At 32.0% G+C, this 22,632-nt stretch overlaps 1 protein-coding gene across 3 annotated transcripts in view; it reads left to right on the forward strand.

Moving 5' to 3' along the window:
• LOC145270497 (transmembrane and coiled-coil domain-containing protein 4-like) overlaps window positions 1-22,632 on the forward strand; it is a 252,081-nt gene that overhangs the window by 153,902 nt on the left and 75,547 nt on the right. For all 3 annotated transcript variants that reach the window (XM_080126157.1, XM_080126159.1, XM_080126158.1), the window contains exons 6-7: window positions 3,758-3,855; window positions 14,475-14,618. In XM_080126157.1, the coding sequence (XP_079982283.1) occupies window positions 3,758-3,855; window positions 14,475-14,618 (242 nt within the window). The remainder of the gene's footprint in view (window positions 1-3,757; window positions 3,856-14,474; window positions 14,619-22,632) is intronic.

A 22,632-nucleotide genomic window follows, 5' to 3' on the forward strand; every position in this document is an offset into this window, starting at 1 on the left:
TATTTAATGTTCAATTTAAGTTGTTATTTTTCAATGACGAACTATTTAATTGTTATTATTTTTATGATATATGTTAAATAGTTATTTTTCTATGATATAAGCAATATAAATGATAATTATTTTTTGTGATACAAGCAATTTAAATACATTTTTTTTCTGTATCATAAAAAATAACTATTTACATAGTTTATTTCAATAAGCGATTTCAATTATTTTTCTATGACATAAGCGATTTAAATTATTTTTCTATGACATAAGCAATTTAAATAATTATTTTTATATGGCGTAAGCAATTTAAGTAGTTATTATTTTTCTATGACAAAAGTAATTTAAATAGATATTATTTTCTATAAAATTTTACAACAAATTTACTTTATTTGACACAAATGTTTACTTCCATCGAAGAGATTATATATTTAACTGAATCTGTTTATTTGTGTACAGACTAACGTCCACATCACTTAACCAATGGTCACCAAACTATGTCAAATTGTTGGCCATAATCTAGCTTAGAATTAATTTAAATTGTGGGGTGCTTGTACAAATTATAAAAAAATGGGGTTTGTATTACTGTACACGATGTATTCGAAAATTCAAGATGGCGTCTCACACCCTCTTTAACACTGTAAGCTTGGAAAAAGGTGTTATAAATAAAAACTATACAAAATACTATTACAAACCCGCCGAATATATGTCAACCTATGTTACAGTAACATGTATTAAGCGAGTTTTTAACAGTATTTTATCCGGTTTTTTATTTATAACATCTTTTCCCAAACTTACCGTGTTAAAGAGAGAATCAGACTCCATCTTGAATGTTCCAATACATCGGTAAACACTGTATGGTTTTCGAGCTGAATAAACATGTTATATTGAATAAAAACACGAAAAATATATCCAGTTAGGTAGAAAAGTAACTTATCTTGCCTTTGATAACATTTATTTGTTATATATTTGTTTTTTGACAACTTTTTCGAATCTATGTGTACAGTAATACAAACCCAAATGTTTTTAAACCAATGCATTTCAGGTGAAAACATTATGCACTAATGTGTCATGTCGAAATATAAATTTAAAAAAATTACAAAAATATGATCCAGTAGACGATATACTAGATGTATTTTTTTAACAATAGTGGATCCTTGATTACACTCAGGGGAGATAAGTCACTTTGTTATACAGAATTGGTCGCACAACTTTTCCACATTAAAATATCAGAGAAAGCTCGATAAGTCAATAAATTCTATTTTTACTTAATTTTCTATTGGATCATTTTTTTTATAACGTTTGGAGTTTATACAGTAATACAAACCCGTTTTATGATATGTTTTTTTTTTATTATTATTAAATTGTAAGGTTAAAGTGCAGAATAGGTACAAAACACCCTCCTCTCCCCATGTTAAGAACGGCTTTTTAAATCATAACGTTATTATTTCAGCAGGGATCTGGATCACTCTCTGTATGAGTACCCATGAGTACCCATAAATTATAAAATAAAACATATTTAATCCTTTTATTTGTTAAACAACGTGGTTAAATAAGTTATACGTAAACAAACTTCTGGATATACACCGGTGACATGTTAAAGAGAGAGTCGGGCGCCATTTTGAATTTTCCAATACATCTGTAAACACTGTATATTTTTCGAGCCGAATAAACATGTTAAATTAAATAAAAACACTAAAAAAATTATCCAGTTAGGTAGAAAAGTAACTTATCTTGCCTTTGATAACATTTATTTGTTATATATTTGTTTTTTGACAACTTTTTCGAATCTATGTGTACAGTAATACAAACCCAAATGTTTTTAAACCAATGCATTTCTATTGGATCATTTTTTTTATAACGTTTGGAGTTTATACTAATTTCGACATGACACGTAAATATGTGATAATGTTTTCACCTGAAATGCGTTGCTTTTGAATTGGAAAAGTCTGATGAGTCGCACGATGTTGCTCACTCTACACAGGTCTCAACGCTTCTTTCTTAGAACTGCCCACCTATGGAATACTGTTCTGCTGGCTTGCTTCTTGACTGACTACAATATCGTTGCCTTCAAGTCGAATGTAAACAAGTTCGGAAAAGTCTGACGATGTTCACTCTACACAGGTCTGAACGCTTTTGCTCACTCTCCCCCAGCAATCTGCTTTAATGGTGCCCGGTTGCACCTCACACGTGAGATGTAATTTTTCGAGAACTGTGCGAGACCGTGGGCATTAAAAGACCACGTCACCATCTGGGATCACGTTTTTTTGCCTTCTCTATTTTCCCCACTTCAATAATTCATTTAATGGTGCTCTTAGTTCGTGCCTATTTGGGATATGAGAATTATAGTAGTTTGCTAGACCCAAGAATGACTGTAACTTCACTACATTGTCTGGTCTAGGCATGTCTCTAATTGCTTCTGTCCTTTTCAATCAATTCAATCTTTTCCATACCAAAATTACATTTTTCGAGAGCCACTTGAAATCCGTAGTCTTCTATTTTCTCGAATACCTTCCGAATATGGTTTTTATGTTCTTCAACATATTTGCTTCTTATCAAAATGTTGTCTAAATAAGCCATTGCAAAATCCAAGCCTTCTGTAATTTTTCGAGAACTGTGCGAGACCGTGGGCATTAAAAGGCCACGTCGCCATCTTGGATCACGTTTTTTTGCCTTCTCTATTTTCCCCACTGATTTAAAATATCCCTAATCTGCACAAGCACTATTTGTGGATATCTAGATAAAAGGTCAAGGTTACAGAAAAGGTTTTTCCCCCACTCTATATCTGTGCCTAAATCAAAACGCGGATTCCATGAACAAAGCTTCTTTCTTAGAACTGCACGCCTGTGGAACTCTGTTCCGTCTGCCTGCTTCCCTCCGGACTACAACTTGGATGTCTTCAAGTCCAATGTTAACAGGTTCCTAATGAACCGCCCCCTTAATTAGACACTTCATGGAATCTCCACATTAACGTAATGTACTTGCAATACAAAGCAACAATGAAAGCAATAGAACAGAACAGAGTTCCACAAGTGTGCAGTTTTAAGAAAGAAACTTTGTTCATGGAATCTATGTTTAGGTTTATGTTCAGATAAAGAGTGGGGGGGGGAATTATTGATAATGGTTTCAACTAGACAAGTGTTTTTCGTGAAAGTTTGGTGATTGGAGCTCAGACGAGCACTTGCCATGAAAATAATGATAAAACAGAGACAGGCTTGCAACATCTCTTCTGTGGGAAGGGAAGAGAAAAGGGCATCCCACACTAAGCTACGGAGTCTATTCTAAACTCTGTCAAAGTAGGATAAGGTCTTCCTAGCAACTCCTGCCCAAATGTGGCAACAGTACTGCATCCTTGGATGTACTTGGCTTTTATACAGATAGAGAATTGCATCACCAGTAAAATATCTGCTGGAGCAGTAGAAGGATCCAACCATATTTCCGGCGACCTTGGCAACAGAGTTGATGTACGTGTTCCATTTCAGATCAAGAGTAAAGGTCAAGCCCAGAAGGTTGTCAAAATATGGAGCCTCAGTAAATATGAGGTTGAAAGTGTGTCGGCTCGTAGAAGCATCTTAGAATTAAATGAAAAATATAGAATAAACAGACAAACGGTTTTAAAAGCACGCTAAGATGAACTTTCTTTTCTTTTTCTTAGTTGAAATATTAAGGCAGGATAAGGTCTTTCTAGCAGCTCCTTACAGAGATATGCAGTCATATGATTGATTTTTATTTTAATTTTCTTTTCTTTTTTTATTTCTCTCTCTATTTCTAGAGAAGCAGCCAAAGAAAAAGATAAGCGCGCAAGGACAAGTAAATTCAAACGATTCGCCTTAATCGGTTTAGCGACAGTCGGAGGTGGAACTCTCATTGGTGAGCTGTGACTTTTTTTTTCCACTTTTTTAAAATTAATTATATTTTTTTGTGTTCCCCATTAATCTACTACCACTACCTGCTCAATGAAAATAACTCCTTGTAAAACAGATAACCAAACCTGTAATTTCTTAAAATTTTTATTTCTTTTGAAAGTAAGAACTGCCCTTTCATCAGTATAAACACCAGCTGGATATTATCTGGAGAAAATACTTGTAATTTGTCATTACAAGTATTTTGATGGTTTATGTTAGAACATTAAAAATTTAAGAATTTTGAATAAACAAGATTTTAATCAAGGCTAAGAAGATTACGATTTAGGGGATGGGATGATTAACAGCAGAAATTAATCCTTACATCAAAATAAGTTTTCTCTGCAAGGATCGATTTCTGCTGTTAACCATCCTAACACCTAAAAGGTAATGTGTTAACCGTCTTGTAATGACGTTCACAGGGAACATGAGTTGGAAAAATTACATTGAGAGCATTGCCAGGACCGCTGCGAAAAAGTTAGGTTCTCTCTACCGTGCTAGAAAACTACTAATGCCCGAAAGTATCCTATACCTCTATAAGGTCACCATTCGCCCATGTATGGAGTATTGTTGTCATATTTGGGCTGGTGTATCTGCTACTAGTCTCTCACTCCTAGACAAGGTTCAAAAGAGAGTCGCCAACCTATATATATATAGTCATATAAGCTTCAACGAAATGTTGCATCCCTCTGCTTGTTCTACAAGTATTTTAATGGTGAATGCTCCGACGAACTGCTAGCACTCATACCGCCTCGACGTAAATACCCCCGATAAACCTGACAAGCAGCTAAATCCCACCCCTTCAGAGTAGAGATCCCTAGATGTAAGAGAGCCTTCTACTCCAGTAATTTCTTCCTCCCCAACTGTACTGACATGCAGAAGTTCAAGTGTAATGTGAACTGACATCTTGCTGCTCAAATTCCAACATAGTGTCCCAGTAGTTGCTGCCCCTGATAGTAGCCCCCTACACCAAAGTGGCAATGTGCCTTGTTTGGGGTGAAAATGTAAACAAAAAAAAAATTAAAAAATCGTGTAACCCTGATAAGATTATGTATCTCCCCTCCCCTTCTTGAAAGAACTTGTATACATCTCCAGTCAGTATATATATAGTCCCAATATAGTGGTGAATGCTCTGACGAACTGCAAGCACTTGTGCCCCTACAACGTATATATATGAAGTCCCAATATAGTGGTGAATGCTCTGACGAACTGCAAGCACTTGTGCCCCCACAACGTATATATATGAAGTCCCAATATAGTGGTGAATTCTCTGACGAACTGCAAGCACTTGTGCCCCCACAACGTATATATATGAAGTCCCAATATAGTGGTGAATGCTCTGACGAACTGCAAGCACTTGTGCCCCCACAACGTATATATATGAAGTCCCAATATAGTGGTGAATGCTCTGACGAACTGCAAGCACTTGTGCCCCCACAACGTATATATATGAAGTCCCAATATAGTGGTGAATGCTCTGACGAACTGCAAGCACTTGTGCCCCCACAACGTATATATATGAAGTCCCAATATAGTGGTGAATGCTCTGACGAACCGCAAGCACTTGTGCCCCCACAACGTATATATATGAAGTCCCAATATAGTGGTGAATGCTCTGACGAACTGCAAGCACTTGTGCCCCCACAACGTATATATATGAAGTCCCAAGCATCCCAGAACTGTAATATATATATAAATGTCTTCTCTCCCCCATCATTGTTGTTACGTGTATAAACAATACCCCCCACCCCCTTTAGGTGCAACTCTCCTAGTAGAGGTACAGTTCCCCTACTTACCTCCCTTGGCCGGCATAACTCACCTTGGTGTGGGGTGTCTGTAAGATAGCCATTATGGAGAATAAACTACAATATGAATCTTGTCCCTAGCATCCGTGTCTGTTGTCCATATTATATGCATGTCTACACACATAACATGGTGGCAGATTGTGGTAAAAACCGAAACACGTCTCCTAAACTATAAAAACAACTGCCGGTCGTCATAAAACTGAGTAAGCTGTTTTTTTATTTTTATTTTTTTTGTCTTCTCTGCTACGGACGGTGACGGTGTCTGGTCTGTTTACTGTTAACTTCTGGTGTTTACTAGCATCACTTTGTCACTGTGACTATTTATCTGTCCTATTTACACCATCAAGATGTCTATTGATGATACGACGGCTACTACTACTACTACTGTCACTAATCTCTCTACTGATATGGCTGGTCTACACATGGGGGCTCCTGAAAGACTCGTATTCGGCGGGAATAAGGCTGATTCATGGAACTTGTTTTTCAAAAGATGGTTCAACTATGCACTGCTAACCCGACTTGACCGAAAACCGAGAGAAATACAAGTGGCAGTGCTAGAAAACTGTTTAGGCGATGAAGCTATGAGGATATACCAGAGTATACAGTTCGACACCCCAGATACAGACCGCACTGTACAAGATATACTACAGGCTTTAAGTGAATATGCTGTAGGAATAACGAATGAAACTTACGAGAGGTTTGTTTTTCGTCAGAGGAAGCAGGAGGAAGGTGAAGCCTTTGATGTTTTCTATAACGACTTAAGACTCCTGTCACGAAGCTGTAATTTTTGCTTCAAATGCTATGAGTCGATGCTCAGAGACCAGCTTGTGGGAGGCATCCGGGATCCAAACACAAAGCAGGACCTTCTAAAACTCCAAAACCTTACCCTGCAGAAAAGTGTAGACATTTGCAGGGCAGCTGAAAAGGCCTCTATACAAAGTCAAAATATGGGAACAGAGGATGCTACTGCCCGGATAATGAGGGTCAGTGAAACCAGTAAAGCTTGGGAACCAGCTCAAAAGAAGAAATGCTCCTTCTGTGGTTACTTGCATGCAGCAAAGCGCAGCAGATGTCCAGCTTTTGGTAAACGATGTAACGCATGTATGGAGAAAGGCCATTTTGAGTCAAGGTGCCCCAACAAGTCCAGTAAAGCTATGGGACAATGGAGCAACACATCAAAGAATAAAAAGTACAGTAGGCCACGACCACATGTGCACCATGTCGACACTTCATCAGAGGATGATGAGGGAGAATATACCCACTGGGTGAATGCAGTGAAGTCAAATAGGAAGCATAGGAAAGATGCCAAGTGTCTCATGCTCTTCGACAACCAGGAAATTGTCTTCCAGATTGACACAGGGGCAACCATCAACACACTTCCTGCAAAGTTTGCAAATGAATTAACACCATACAATGGGGTTCTGACAATGTGGAACAAATCTCTTTTGAAACCACTCGGAATATGTCACAAAAATGTTAAAAACCCTAAGACGAACAAAACATATTCAGTGGAGTTTGTCGTATTCAGAGACGAATACGACTGTCAACCCTTATTGGGCCTACCTACAAGTACGCATATGGGCCTGGTTGAAATAAAACAGCAGAATTTCCACCGTGTTGCAGCAGTTAACATGGACAATAACTACCAGGAGGTGTTTGATGGAAAATTAGGAAGGCTACCAGGAGTTGTAACCCTACAACTTAAGCCAGATGCTATTCCAGCGGTGATGCTGAACAGGAGGACACCTGTGGCAGTACGACCAGAACTAAAGAAGGAACTAGACAGACTGACAAAAATGGGAGTCATCGAGCCGGTATATAAGCCTACTCCATGGGTTAGCCAACTAGTCCTCACAAGGAAGAAGAATGGAACCTTAAGAATATGCCTGGACCCGCATGAGCTCAACAAAGCACTCATGTGGGAACACTACATCATGCCTATCCTCGAGGATACCCTCCACGATATGAGGGATGCAAAGATATTCAGCAAGGCGGATCTATCTTCAGGATATTGGCATGTCGAACTTGATGAAGCCTCCAGCAACTTGACCACATTCCAAACATGTTTCGGCCGATACCGTTGGCGTCAACTACCTTTTGGTCTAAACTCGGCAGCCGAAATATTTAAAAGGAAGCTGGTAGAGCAATTTCAGGACATGAAAGGAGTCATTATCATTGCTGATGACCTGGTGGTTTATGGAACTAACCAGGAGGAACATGACAGACGACTTCACAGCCTTCTAAAAAAATGCCAGACAATAGGGATAAAATTAAACCCTGAAAAGTTAAAAATAGGCCTAGACGCTATCGTTTTCATGGGGCATCGCATAACCAAGGAAGGTATAATGGCTGACCCAGAAAAAATCAGGGCCATTACTGACATGCCAGCACCAGAAACTATTGGAGACCTACGTAGATTTCTTGGCATGGTAAACTATGTTGGGAAATTTATCCCCAACCTGACGACAATCTTAAAGCCCCTCCAAGACCTAACAAAAAAAGATGTCACGTGGACGTGGTCAGAGGCACAGCAATCGGCTTTCAAGACTGTCAAAGATATGATATGCAAAGCACCAGTGCTCTCTTACTACAACCCACTTAAAGAACTCACACTTGAGAATGATGCATGTGAGTATGGGTTGGGAGCAGCCCTGATCCAAGAAGGGCAACCAGTTGCCTATGCAAGCCGTTCCCTATCGAACACCGAAGGAAGATACGCCCAAATTGAAAAAGAGATGCTTGCAGCGGTATATGGTCTGGAAAAATTTCACCATTACACGCATGGAAGGAAAGTGAATGTCCTCACTGACCATAAAGCACTTGTGGCGATCTGCCAGAAGCCACTAGCGAAAGCACCTAAACGACTCCAAAACTTGCTGCTACGGGTGCAACAGTATGATTTCTCTATCAGATACAAGCCAGGGAAAGAAATCCCATTAGCAGACACTCTCTCACGTGCGCCCATAGACAAACCAAAATCAGAAGAGCTCATGACTGTAAATAATTTGACGATGCATCCCATCAAAGACCGCAGACTTTCTGAGATCAGATTCAAGACACTGGAGGATCCTATCATGAAGATATTAGCCGAGGTTATTGCGACAGGCTGACCCAGTGACAAAAAACTGTTGCCCGACTCAGTAAAACCTTTTTTTGACTACAGGAACGAGTTGACAGCACAAGATGGACTAATACTAAGAGGACAAAGAATAGTCGTACCTCAATCTATGAGAGTGGAAATGAAACAAAAATGTCATGCGGGCCACCTAGGCATAAACTCTTGTCTCAGAAGAGCGAGAGAGCTATTGTTTTGGCCAGGTATGTCCGCTGAAATACGCCAATATGTCCAAGCCTGTGCCACATGTGCAACATATGCAGACCGTCAACCAGCGGAGCCCCTCATAATCACAGAAGTACCAAAGAGACCCTGGCAACGAGTTGCTACTGACATTTTCTCATGGGGTGGAAATGAATATTTGGTCACGGTGGACCAGCATAGCAGTTTTTTTGAGGTGGACAAGTTGAATGGCTCAACGTCAGATGCAGTGATCAGTCGTCTTAGAGGCCATTTTTCTAGATATGGTATACCAGACATCCTCATTTCTGATAATGGACCCCAATTCTCATCTAGCATGTTTCGGAAGTTCGTAAAAGATTGGGCGTTTACTCACGAAACAATATCCCCTGGGAACAGTCAAGCAAATGGTGCTGCTGAGGTAGCTGTGAAAATTATGAAGCATCTAATGCGAAAGTGCAAAGCTTCGGGAGAGGACCTATTACTTGGGCTACTGAACATGCGAAATATACCCACTGAAGGTCTCAATACTAGTCCAGCACAGAGACTGCTAGGCCGACGGACAAAGGCAACAGTACCAACCACCTACTGAGGCCCAGCTACACTTACTCACATTATGAGGCACAAAAGAAAGAAGATAAGAAGCTGAGGCGGCAGGGCAAAGCAGAGAACTGAGCCAACTTCATGTGGGCAGCAATGTCTGGATCCAGCCTCTAAGACCTCACGCAAGAGAGTGGGAGGAAGCCACGGTAAGAAAAAGGTTGACTGGTCAGTCGTACGAAGTTGAAAATGCAAGCGGACAACGATACCGCCGCAACCGTCGTTTCATACGCCAAACAATACAACCAAAACACTCTTTCCCCATACACCAACCAAGAGGCACCATCTACAACCACTCTGAGATAGAAAGACTCACCCCAGACAATGCAACAAATAGACAAAATGAGATGAAAACACCAGCAAATCAACAAGACCCAAACGAGAGAACAATATCACCAATACAGACAAGATCGGGCAGAGTCATAAGAAAGCCTGTCAGATATTGTGAATGATCTACCTGAATTTTGAAAAGGACACACTTTCTCTCTTCACCTGTAAGGAGGGAGATGTTACGTGTATAAACAATACCCCCCCCCCTTTAGGTGTAACTCTCCTAGTAGAGGTACCCTTCCCCTACTTACCTCCCTTGGCGGGCATAACTCACCTTGGTGTGGGGTGTCTGTAAGATAGCCATTATGGAGAATAAACTACAATATGAATCTTGTCCCTAGCATCCGTGTCTGTTGTCCATATTATATGCATGTCTACACACATAACAATTGTTATATATGACCCCCATCTCTCCTTAAATATGAACCCCTGCTACACAAGATGCATCAAATAACGGTACTCTTGCATAATTTGACCCGAATTCTTGTGAATTCCCGTCAAGCATGGATCGGGCAAGACCGGCAATCATCGACAACAGATGCAGACTAAATAAAAACAAAAACAAAAAAAACGGAAAAAAAGAGTACAAAGATATTTCATTTCTTTTTTTTAACATTGTACTTACACCTAACAAGTTAAAAATCTTTTCTTGAAGAAAAAAAAAGAAAAAGAAGCAAACTTTCTGTTGGTAATTGTCTGTATTTTTTGAGATGAGGTGCTTTTTTTTTTCTTTACATAGGAATCACCACTTTATCAAGGCCAAGAGGCCACTTAAGGATAAGGGTTAAAGAGTGCACAGTAGAAATCGGACATCATAGTAATCATTAGTAATGAAAATTCGGTAAATTTGATAACTTATATGGAACGGCTCATCAAGAACTTATTTACGTTAGACTTGAACACAAGCATATTCTACGTTTAGGTTTAGGCACAGATAAAGAGTGGGGGGAATTATTGATAGTGTTTTCAGCTAGACGAGTGTTTCTTGTGAAAGTTTGGCGAGGGGGGGATCATAGATTGAAGCTCAGTCGAACACTTTCCATGAAAATAACGATACATCAGAGACAAACTCGCAACATCTCTTCTGTGAGATAGAGGTTGCAAGGAGGAGAAAAGGACATCTCCTACGAGGCTACGAAGTCTATTTTGAACTCTATCAAGGCAGGACAAGTCCTTTCTAGCAGCTCCTGCCCAGATGTGGCAACAGTATTCCATCCTTGGACATACCTGGCTCTTATATAGATAGAGAATAGCATTAGCAGTGAGATATCTTCTGGATTGATAGAAAGATCCCACCATTTTTCCAGCAGCCTTGGCAACAGATTTGATGTACATGTTCCATTTAAGATCAGGAGTAATGACCAAGCCCAGAAGGTTGTCAAAACTTTAGGCCTCCTGAAGATGAGAACCATTCATTTCAATTGATGCCAGATGTGGATCAGAATGTTGATGATGTAAAGAGAGAAGCTTGGTTTTAGATGCATTAAAAGTAACCAGCCACTCCTTTCCCCATTGTACTACATGCTCAAGATCAGAGGAGAGAGAATCGGAGAGAACTTGGTCATTTACTGTCTTAGATGTGCTGCCATAAATGGTAGTGTCGTCAGCATAAATGTCTAGAAATGATGTAAGGATATGATATGGAAGATCATTAATGTAGATCAAGAAAAGAGTTGGGCCCAGGATGGACCCCTGAGGGACACCGGCATTAATACTGTGAGCTTCTGATTTTTGCCCCTCAACTACTACTCTTATGAACCTATCAGAGAGAAATGATTTAATAATTGAGAAGACATTTCCGGCTATACCATAGCTAAAGATCTTGTGAGGTAAACCTTTATGCCATACCCTATCAAAGGCTTTTGATATGTCAAAAGCAATTGCCCTAGAAAGGTAGCCTCCGCCGAGAGATTTGCTAAACCCTATGAGATATAACTGTAAGCACATCTGCTGTAGATCTAGCTGAACAGAAACCATATTAAGAAGGTTATTTTTGTTGAGATGGTTGATTACTTCTGTATTTAACACAGATTCCAGCAACTTACTCATGACGCACAGAAAACTTATTGGCCTGTACTGAGAGGGGGATGAGCGATCACCTGAATTCTTAAATACAGGGCATACTGATGAAATTTTCCAGAGTGATGGGAAGCAATTCTCCTTAAGACAACGTTTAAACAGTTTTGTAAGTATGGGTGCTAATTCTGGTTGAAGTTTTTTGAATACTATAATTGGAATACCGTCAGGGCCAGTTGTTTTACTGGAATCAAGGTTTTTGATTAGCTTAGCAACATCACATACAGATATTTGTATATCACATAGTGTGTTTTCTGATACAGGAGGAAATATTGGGGGTTGGCGGCCTTGGTCGCAAAGGGTAGAATTGGCTGCAAAGTTCTTGGCAAAGAGTTTGGCTTTGTCTGATGCTGACGAGATTAACTCAGGTCCATTGATGATAGTTGGGATAGAGCACACGCTTCTGTTCAGGATTCTGTTTGCTATTTTCGAAAACTGGTGGGAACCAAGCCGCTGCTCAGCTACTTTGGACTTAACGGATTGAGCATACAACTCTCTTGCATTCTTTATTACTTTCTTACAATGGTTGCTGGCAGTCCTGAAAGCGGCTTTAGTTTCCATACATCTATTACGTTGGAAGCAGTGGAAAAAATAATTTGTGTGCAATGGCAGCAGCGCATTCTGGAGAGAACCATGGCTGGCTGTTAGGTTTTTGCTTGAACTTTTCAAGGGTATGAAACGGTCTATACCTACAATTAACCATTCTGTCAGGTCTGATACTATAGAGGACACATCCTTTTTAAACATGGAACGCAGAGGTAGATCCGATATAAATGTACGGAAGCTATCCCAGTCAGCCTTAGTGTATTAATATACTGTACGCTGGAGAGGTACGTCTGGGAACTTATTACATTTCATTTTTATCTTAATTGATACAACAGAGTGGTCGGAAGATCCAAGAGGAGACAGAACAGAAACTGAACATAGTTCAGGGCAAGTTGTGAGAAAAATGTCTAGTAGGCTCACATACTGGCCGTCATTGTCGGGCACACGGGTGGGTTCATGAACAATCTGAGTGAGGTCATAGGCAATGGAGAAATCATGACAGAACCTCCCCTCATCATCGGTCTTGTTTGAGTGGGTCAACCATTCGACGTTGTGAACATTGAAGTCTCCACATACGTGAATGTTAGCTGAAGGATAAGCAGATAGGACTTGGTCAATTTTCTCAGATATGCTTTTAAAGATAGTAACTCCGCTGTTGTGGGGGCGATAGAGAGTAAATATAAATGCAGTAGTGTGAGCTAAAGCAACCCGGAAGCACATATAGGGTAAGTTAGGATCTTCCCTGGAGATGTCCCTCCCACATGGAAAGCTATCTTTAATATAGGCACATATTCCATGCCCATGGCGATCTTGGGAGTCAGATTTAGAAGTTAAGTTAGAGTATCCTTTAATTGCGAACTCTTCTAGGGAAATAGCCTGTCCAATGCCAGTTTCACTTAAAAATAAAAGGTCTGGTTTAGTCTCCTGTAATTGGGTTTCAACCTCTGGAAGGTTAGAATGTAGACCCCTGATGTTGGAGAAGGAGACATGGTAGTAGGGGTCTACGTTGTAAGTTGGAGAACCGGGTTTAATCGTGTATTTTTTCTTGAAACTTGTCATGATGAAATTTTGGAATTTGTGGACTAGGTTGTCAGATTTACTTAGAGAAGGACAGAGAGGGGAAACTAAGAGAGAAAAAGAAACGAAGAATTTTTTTTTTTTGTAGCTCATGATAAGGTAAAGCCGTAACAATTACCCACTAATATGGCATCGAGAGGCCCCACCAGAAGCTACTGCATGGTCCAGAATCCATTCACCAAATGGCAATACAGCAGCCCAAGTACTTCGCATTTTTAATTAATCTATATTATTAATTAAAGTTTTTTGTATATTTTGAATTAAATTTTGTAATTTTATTTTCTTGTAATTTTTTAAAGTTAAAACATCTTCACTTTATGATGTACGTACCTATAGCAGAAAGAAAATATCATATGCCAAAAATCATGTAGTTTTCTATTTCATAAGATAATCAAGTAGTTCTTTTTATTTTAAAAGAAGAAAATCAAATTTTATGACTAAATGACAATTAACACCATTTTGCAAATAGCAAGAAGGACAAGGGAGATAATTACAAATAATTCAAACTTGCAATATATTAGAAAGCCATTAATGGGGTGAGAGGTATTGGAAAAGCTCAAATTAATTTATAAGTGGTTAACTCCCCTTTAAATCACTCTTCAGCAATAGGGTTTTAAATCAGCCTTGTAATGCCTAGGAATTCCCATTAATCACTTAACAATGATTTTCTTTATAAAAATAAAACTACTTGATCAATTTACGTGATTTTGGGAATATGATATCTTTGTTTCATGCATGAGTACATATATCATAAAGTTTTGTTTTCGTTTTTCCTTTGGGGGGAGGCGTTGCATTACGGACTTAGCACCAAAATAAAAAAAGATGAAATAAATGTTTTATTTTTCCATTTCTTTTTAGGACTAACTGGTGGTCTTGCGGCACCTCTAGTTGCGGCTGGTGCTGGGGCCATCATTGGTGGCACTGGGGCTGCGGCCCTGGCTACTACCACTGGGGTTGCTGTCATTGGGTCCCTCTTTGGTGTGGCAGGAGCAGGACTCACAGGTAAAAAAGAAAAAAAAATTTTATCAGTAATTTTTTAGACTCAAATATGCAACTTTGTTGCGATTATTTAAAAAAATTTTTTTTTTACATGGAGGTCACCATTTATCAAGGCCCGAAGGCCACTCAAGGATAAGGGTTATTGCGTGTACAGTAATCAATGAGATAGTATTGTAGTAATGATTAGTATTGGGGGTTTTGATAGAGTGTCTTACTTAAGGGGGCGGTTTGTCAGGAGTTTGTTTATGTTGGACTTGAAGACATCCAAGTTGTAGTCAGGTGGGAAACAGGCAAGCGGCAGAGAGTTCCACTGGCGTGCAGTTCTAAGAAAGAAGCTTTTCTCATGGAATCTACGTTTGGATTTAGGCACAGATAAAGAGTGGGGAAAATTATTGACAGTAGTTTCAGCCAGACGGGTGTTTCTCGTGAAAGATTGGCGAGGGGGGGGGACGAGGGATTGGAGCTCAGGCTAGCACCTGCCATGGAAATAACGATAAAACAAAGGCAGGCTCGCAACGTCTCTTCTGTGGGAGAGAGGTTGCAGGGAAGAGAAAAGGGCATCCCCCACTAAACCACGAAGTCTATTTTGTACTCTGTCAAGGCAGGATAGGCTGTTTTTAAGCAGCTCCTGCCCAGATGTGGCAGTAGTATTCCATCCTTGGACGTTGAAAATTATTCTTATCTGTATTCTTTGAATTCTTTCGGCTGCTGTTTTCTCAGTTTAAACGCGTTAAAATAAGTTTAAAATATAAAAAAAAACTATCCAGATCGATAGAAAAATAAATGAGATGATTAATTGGAATTGGGAATCGAAAAAATCGGAAGATTTGGGGTGTATAAGAATTGATATTGGCATCAGAAAAATTGATGCTTATTTTCCGATGCCAAAACGATTCTTCTGTCTTTTTTTTATTTGATTTTGTTCAAAGTAAAATCCTCCATTGCTGGTAATAATGGCACACAACAGAATATATATATATATATATATATATATATATATATATATATATATATATATATATATATAGTAATAAATGATAAAATAATAAATATTTATTGATTTTAAAATACCAGTAAAGGTAAAATATTTATTGATTTTAAAATACCAGTAAAGTTAAAATATTTATTGATTTTAAAATACCAGTAAAGTTAAAATATTTATTGATTTTAAAATACCAGTAAAGTTAAAATATTTATTGATTTTAAAATACCAGTAAAGTTAAAATATTTATAAATTTTAAAATACCAGTAAAGTTAAAATATTTATTGATTTTAAAATACCAGTAAAGTTAAAATATTTATTGATTTAAAAATACCAGTAAAGTTAAAATATTTATTGATTTTAAAATACCAGTAAAGTTAAAATATTTATTGATTTTAAAATACCAGTAAAGTTAAAATATTTATTGATTTTAAAATACCAGTAAAGTTTAAATATTGATTGATTTTAAAATACCAGTAAAGTTTAAATATTGATTTTAAAATACCAGTAAAGTTAAAATATTTATTGATTTTAAAATACCAGTAAAGTTAAAATATTTATTGATTTTAAAATACCAGTAAAGTTAAAATATTTATTGATTTTAAAATACCAGTAAAGTTAAAATATTTATTGATTTTAAAATACCAGTAAAGTTTAAATATTGATTTTAAAATACCAGTAAAGTTAAAATATTTATTGATTTTAAAATACCAGTAAAGTTAAAATATTTATTGATTTTAAAAATACCAGTAAAGTTAAAATATTTATTGATTTTAAAATATCAGTAAAGTTAAAATATTTATTGATTTTAAAATACCAGTAAAGTTAAAATATTTATTGATTTTAAAATACCAGTAAAGTTAAAATATTTATTGATTTTAAAATACCAGTAAAGTTAAAATATTTATTGATTTTAAAATACCAGTAAAGTTAAAATATTTATTGATTTTAAAATACCAGTAAAGTACAAATATTTATTGATTTTAAAATACCAGTAAAGTTAAAATATTTATTGATTTTAAAATACCAGTAAAGTTAAAATATTTATTGATTTTAAAATACCAGTAAAGTCAAAATATTTATTGATTTTAAAATACCAGTAAAGTTAAAATATTTATTGATTTTAAAATACCAGTAAAGTTAAGATATTTATTGATTTTAAAATACCAGTAAAGTTAAAATATTTATTGATTTTAAAATACTAGTAAAGTTAAAATATTTATTAATTTTAAAATACCAGTAAAGTGAAAATATTTATTGATTTTAAAATACCAGTAAAGTGAAAATATTTATTGATTTGAAAATACCAGTAAAGTTAAAATATTTATTGATTTTAAAATACCAGTAAAGTAAAAATATTTATTGATTTTAAAATACCAGCAAAGTTAAAATATTTATTGATTTTAAAATACCAGTAAAGTTAAAATATTTATTGATTTTAAAATACCAGTAAAGTTAAAATATTTATTGATTTTAAAATACCAGTAAAGTTAAAATATTTATTGATTTTAAAATACCTGTAAAGTTAAAATATTTATTGATTTTAAAATACCAGTAAAGTTAAAATCGGAAGATTTGGGGTGTATCAGAATCGATATTCGAATCAGAAAAATTGATGCTTATTTTCCGATGCCAAAACGATTCTTCTGTCTTTTTTTTATTTTATTTTGTTCAAAGTAAAATCCTCCATTGCTGGTAATAATGGCACACAACAGAATATATATATATATATATATATATATATATATATATATATATATATATATATATATATATATATATATATATATATATATAGTAATAAATGATAAAATAATAAATATTTATTGATTTTAAAATACCAGTAAAGGTAAAATATTTATTGATTTTAAAATACCAGTAAAGTTAAAATATTTATTGATATTAAAATACCAGTAAAGTTTAAATATTTATTGATTTTAAAATACCAGTAAAGTTAAAATATTTATTGATTTTAAAATACCAGTAAAATTCAAAATGTGTATTGATTTTAAAATACCAGTAAAGTTAAAATATTTATTGATTTTAAAATTCCAGTAAAGTTAAAATATTTATAGATTAAAAATACCAGTAAAGTTAAAATATTTATTGATTTCAAAATACCAGTAAAGTTAAAATATTTATTGATTTTAAAATACCAGTAAAGTACAAATATTTATTGATTTTAAAATACCAGTAAAGTTAAAATATTTATTGATTTTAAAATTCCAGTAAAGTTAAAATATTTATTGATTTTAAAATACCAGTAAAGTTAAAATATTTATTGATTTTAAAATACCAGTAAAGTTAAAATATTTATTGATTTTAAAATACCAGTAAAGTCAAAATATTTATTGATTTTAAAATACCAGTAAAGTTAAAATATTTATTGATTTTAAAATACCAGTAAAGTTAAAATATTTATTGATTTTAAAATACCAGTAAAGTTTAAATATTGATTTTAAAATACCAGTAAAGTTAAAATATTTATTGATTTTAAAATACCAGTAAAGTTAAAATATTTATTGATTTTAAAAATACCAGTAAAGTTAAAATATTTATTGATTTTAAAATATCAGTAAAGTTAAAATATTTATTGATTTTAAAATACCAGTAAAGTTAAAATATTTATTGATTTTAAAATACCAGTAAAGTTAAAATATTTATTGATTTTAAAATACCAGTAAAGTTAAAATATTTATTGATTTTAAAATACCAGTAAAGTTAAAATATTTATTGATTTTAAAATACCAGTAAAGTACAAATATTTATTGATTTTAAAATACCAGTAAAGTTAAAATATTTATTGATTTTAAAATACCAGTAAAGTTAAAATATTTATTGATTTTAAAATACCAGTAAAGTCAAAATATTTATTGATTTTAAAATACCAGTAAAGTTAAAATATTTATTGATTTTAAAATACCAGTAAAGTTAAGATATTTATTGATTTTAAAATACCAGTAAAGTTAAAATATTTATTGATTTTAAAATACTAGTAAAGTTAAAATATTTATTAATTTTAAAATACCAGTAAAGTGAAAATATTTATTGATTTTAAAATACCAGTAAAGTGAAAATATTTATTGATTTGAAAATACCAGTAAAGTTAAAATATTTATTGATTTTAAAATACCAGTAAAGTAAAAATATTTATTGATTTTAAAATACCAGCAAAGTTAAAATATTTATTGATTTTAAAATACCAGTAAAGTTAAAATATTTATTGATTTTAAAATACCAGTAAAGTTAAAATATTTATTGATTTTAAAATACCAGTAAAGTTAAAATATTTATTGATTTTAAAATACCTGTAAAGTTAAAATATTTATTGATTTTAAAATACCAGTAAAGTTAAAATCGGAAGATTTGGGGTGTATCAGAATCGATATTCGAATCAGAAAAATTGATGCTTATTTTCCGATGCCAAAACGATTCTTCTGTCTTTTTTTTATTTTATTTTGTTCAAAGTAAAATCCTCCATTGCTGGTAATAATGGCACACAACAGAATATATATATATATATATATATATATATATATATATATATATATATATATATATATATATATATATATAGTAATAAATGATAAAATAATAAATATTTATTGATTTTAAAATACCAGTAAAGGTAAAATATTTATTGATTTTAAAATACCAGTAAAGTTAAAATATTTATTGATATTAAAATACCAGTAAAGTTTAAATATTTATTGATTTTAAAATACCAGTAAAGTTAAAATATTTATTGATTTTAAAATACCAGTAAAATTCAAAATGTGTATTGATTTTAAAATACCAGTAAAGTTAAAATATTTATTGATTTTAAAATTCCAGTAAAGTTAAAATATTTATAGATTAAAAATACCAGTAAAGTTAAAATATTTATTGATTTCAAAATACCAGTAAAGTTAAAATATTTATTGATTTTAAAATACCAGTAAAGTACAAATATTTATTGATTTTAAAATACCAGTAAAGTTAAAATATTTATTGATTTTAAAATTCCAGTAAAGTTAAAATATTTATTGATTTTAAAATACCAGTAAAGTTAAAATATTTATTGATTTTAAAATACCAGTAAAGTTAAAATATTTATTGATTTTAAAATACCAGTAAAGTCAAAATATTTATTGATTTTAAAATACCAGTAAAGTTAAAATATTTATTGATTTTAAAATACCAGTAAAGTTAAGATATTTATTGATTTTAAAATACCAGTAAAGTTAAAATATTTATTGATTTTAAAATACTAGTTAAGTTAAAATATTTATTAATTTTAAAATACCAGTAAAGTGAAAATATTTATTGATTTTAAAATACCAGTAAAGTGAAAATATTTATTGATTTGAAAATACCAGTAAAGTTAAAATATTTATTGATTTTAAAATACCAGTAAAGTAAAAATATTTATTGATTTTAAAATACCAGCAAAGTTAAAATATTTATTGATTTTAAAATACCAGTAAAGTTAAAATATTTATTGATTTTAAAATACCAGTAAAGTTAAAATATTTATTGATTTTAAAATACCAGTAAAGTTAAAATATTTATTGATTTTAAAATACCAGTAAAGTTAAAATATTTATTGATTTTAAAATACCAGTAAAGTTAAAATCGGAAGATTTGGGGTGTATCAGAATCGATATTCGAATCAGAAAAATTGATGCTTATTTTCCGATGCCAAAACGATTCTTCTGTCTTTTTTTTATTTGATTTTGTTCAAAGTAAAATCCTCCATTGCTGGTAATAATGGCACACAACAGAATATATATATATATATATATATATATATATATATATATATATATATATATATATATATATATATATATATATATATATATATATATAGTAATAAATGATAAAATAATAAATATTTATTGATTTTAAAATACCAGTAAAGGTAAAATATTTATTGATTTTAAAATACCAGTAAAGTTAAAATATTTATTGATTTTAAAATACCAGTAAAGTTAAAATATTTATTGATTTTAAAATACCAGTAAAGTTAAAATATTTATTGATTTTAAAATACCAGTAAAGTTAAAATATTTATTGATTTTAAAATACCAGTAAAGTTTAAATATTTATTGATTTTAAAATACCAGTAAAGTTAAAATATTTATTGATTTTAAAATACCAGTAAAATTCAAAATGTGTATTGATTTTAAAATACCAGTAAAGTTAAAATATTTATTGATTTTAAAATTCCAGTAAAGTTAAAATATTTATAGATTTTAAAATACCAGTAAAGTTAAAATATTTATTGATTTCAAAATACCAGTAAAGTTAAAATATTTATTGATTTTAAAATACCAGTAAAGTTAAAATATTTATTGATTTTAAAATACCAGTAAAGTCAAAATATTTATTGATTTTTAAATACCAGTACAGTTAAAATATTTATTGGTTTTAAAATACCAATAAAGTTAAAATTTTTATTGATTTTAAAATATCAGTAAAGTTAAAATATTTGTTGATTTTAAAATACCCGTAAATTTAAAATATTTATTGATTTTAAAATATCAGTAAAGTTAAAATATTTATTTATTTTAAAATACTAGTAAAGTTAAAATATTTATTGATTTTAAAATACCAGTAAAGTTAAAATATTTATTGATTTTAAAATACCAGTAAAGTTAAAATATTTATTGATTTTAAAATACCAGTAAAGTTAAAATATTTATTGATTTTAAAATAGCAGTAAAGTTAAAATATTTATTGATTTTAAAATACCAGTAAAGTTTAAATATTGATTTTAAAATACCAGTAAAGTTAAAATATTTATTGATTTTAAAATACCATTAAAGTTAAAATATTTATTGATTTTAAAAATACCAGTAAAGTTAAAATATTTATTGATTTTAAAATACCAGTAAAGTTAAAATATTTATTGATTTTAAAATACCAGTAAAGTTAAAATATTTTTTTGATTTTAAAATACCAGTAAAGTTAAAATATTTATTGATTTTAAAATACCAGTAAAGTTAAAATATTTATTGATTTTAAAATACCAGTAAAGTCAAAATATTTATTGATTTTAAAATACCAGTAAAGTTAAAATATTTATTGGTTTTTAAAATACCAGTAAAGTTAAAATATTTATTGATTTTAAAATACCAGTAAAGTTAAAATATTTATTGATTTTAAAATTCCAGTAAAGTTAAAATATTTATTGATTTTAAAATACCAGTAAAGTTAAAATATTTATTGATTTTAAAATACCAGTAAAGTTAAAATATTTATTGATTTTAAAATACCAGTAAAGTTAAAATATTTATTGATTTTAAAATACCAGTAAAGTGAAAATATTTATTGATTTTAAAATACCAGTAAAGTTAAGATATTTATTGATTTTAAAATACCAGTAAAGTTAAAATATTTATTGATTTTAAAATACTAGTAAAGTTAAAATATTTATTAATTTTAAAATACCAGTAAAGTGAAAATATTTATTGATTTTAAAATACCAGTAAAGTGAAAATATTTATTGATTTGAAAATACCAGTAAAGTTAAAATATTTATTGATTTTAAAATACCAGTAAATTAAAAATATTTATTGATTTTAAAATACCAGCAAAGTTAAAATATTTATTGATTTTAAAATACCAGTAAAGTTAAAATATTTATTGATTTTAAAATACCAGTAAAGTTAAAATATTTATTGATTTTAAAATACTAGTAAAGTTAAAATATTTATTGATTTTAAAATACCAGTAAAGTTAAAATATTTATTGATTTTAAAATACCAGTAAAGTTAAAATCGGAAGATTTGGGGTGTATCAGAATCGATATTCGAATCAGAAAAATTGATGCTTATTTTCCGATGCCAAAACGATTCTTCTGTCTTTTTTTTATTTGATTTTGTTCAAAGTAAAATCCTCCATTGCTGGTAATAATGGCACACAACAGAATATATATATATATATATATATATATATATATAGTAATAAATGATAAAATAATAAATATTTATTGATTTTAAAATACCAGTAAAGGTAAAATATTTATTGATTTTAAAATACCAGTAAAGT

This window comes from Euprymna scolopes, chromosome 46 (assembly GCF_053919585.1).
Source record: "Euprymna scolopes isolate OS-2025 chromosome 46, ASM5391958v1, whole genome shotgun sequence".
Classification (NCBI taxonomy): Eukaryota; Metazoa; Mollusca; class Cephalopoda; order Sepiida; family Sepiolidae; genus Euprymna; species Euprymna scolopes.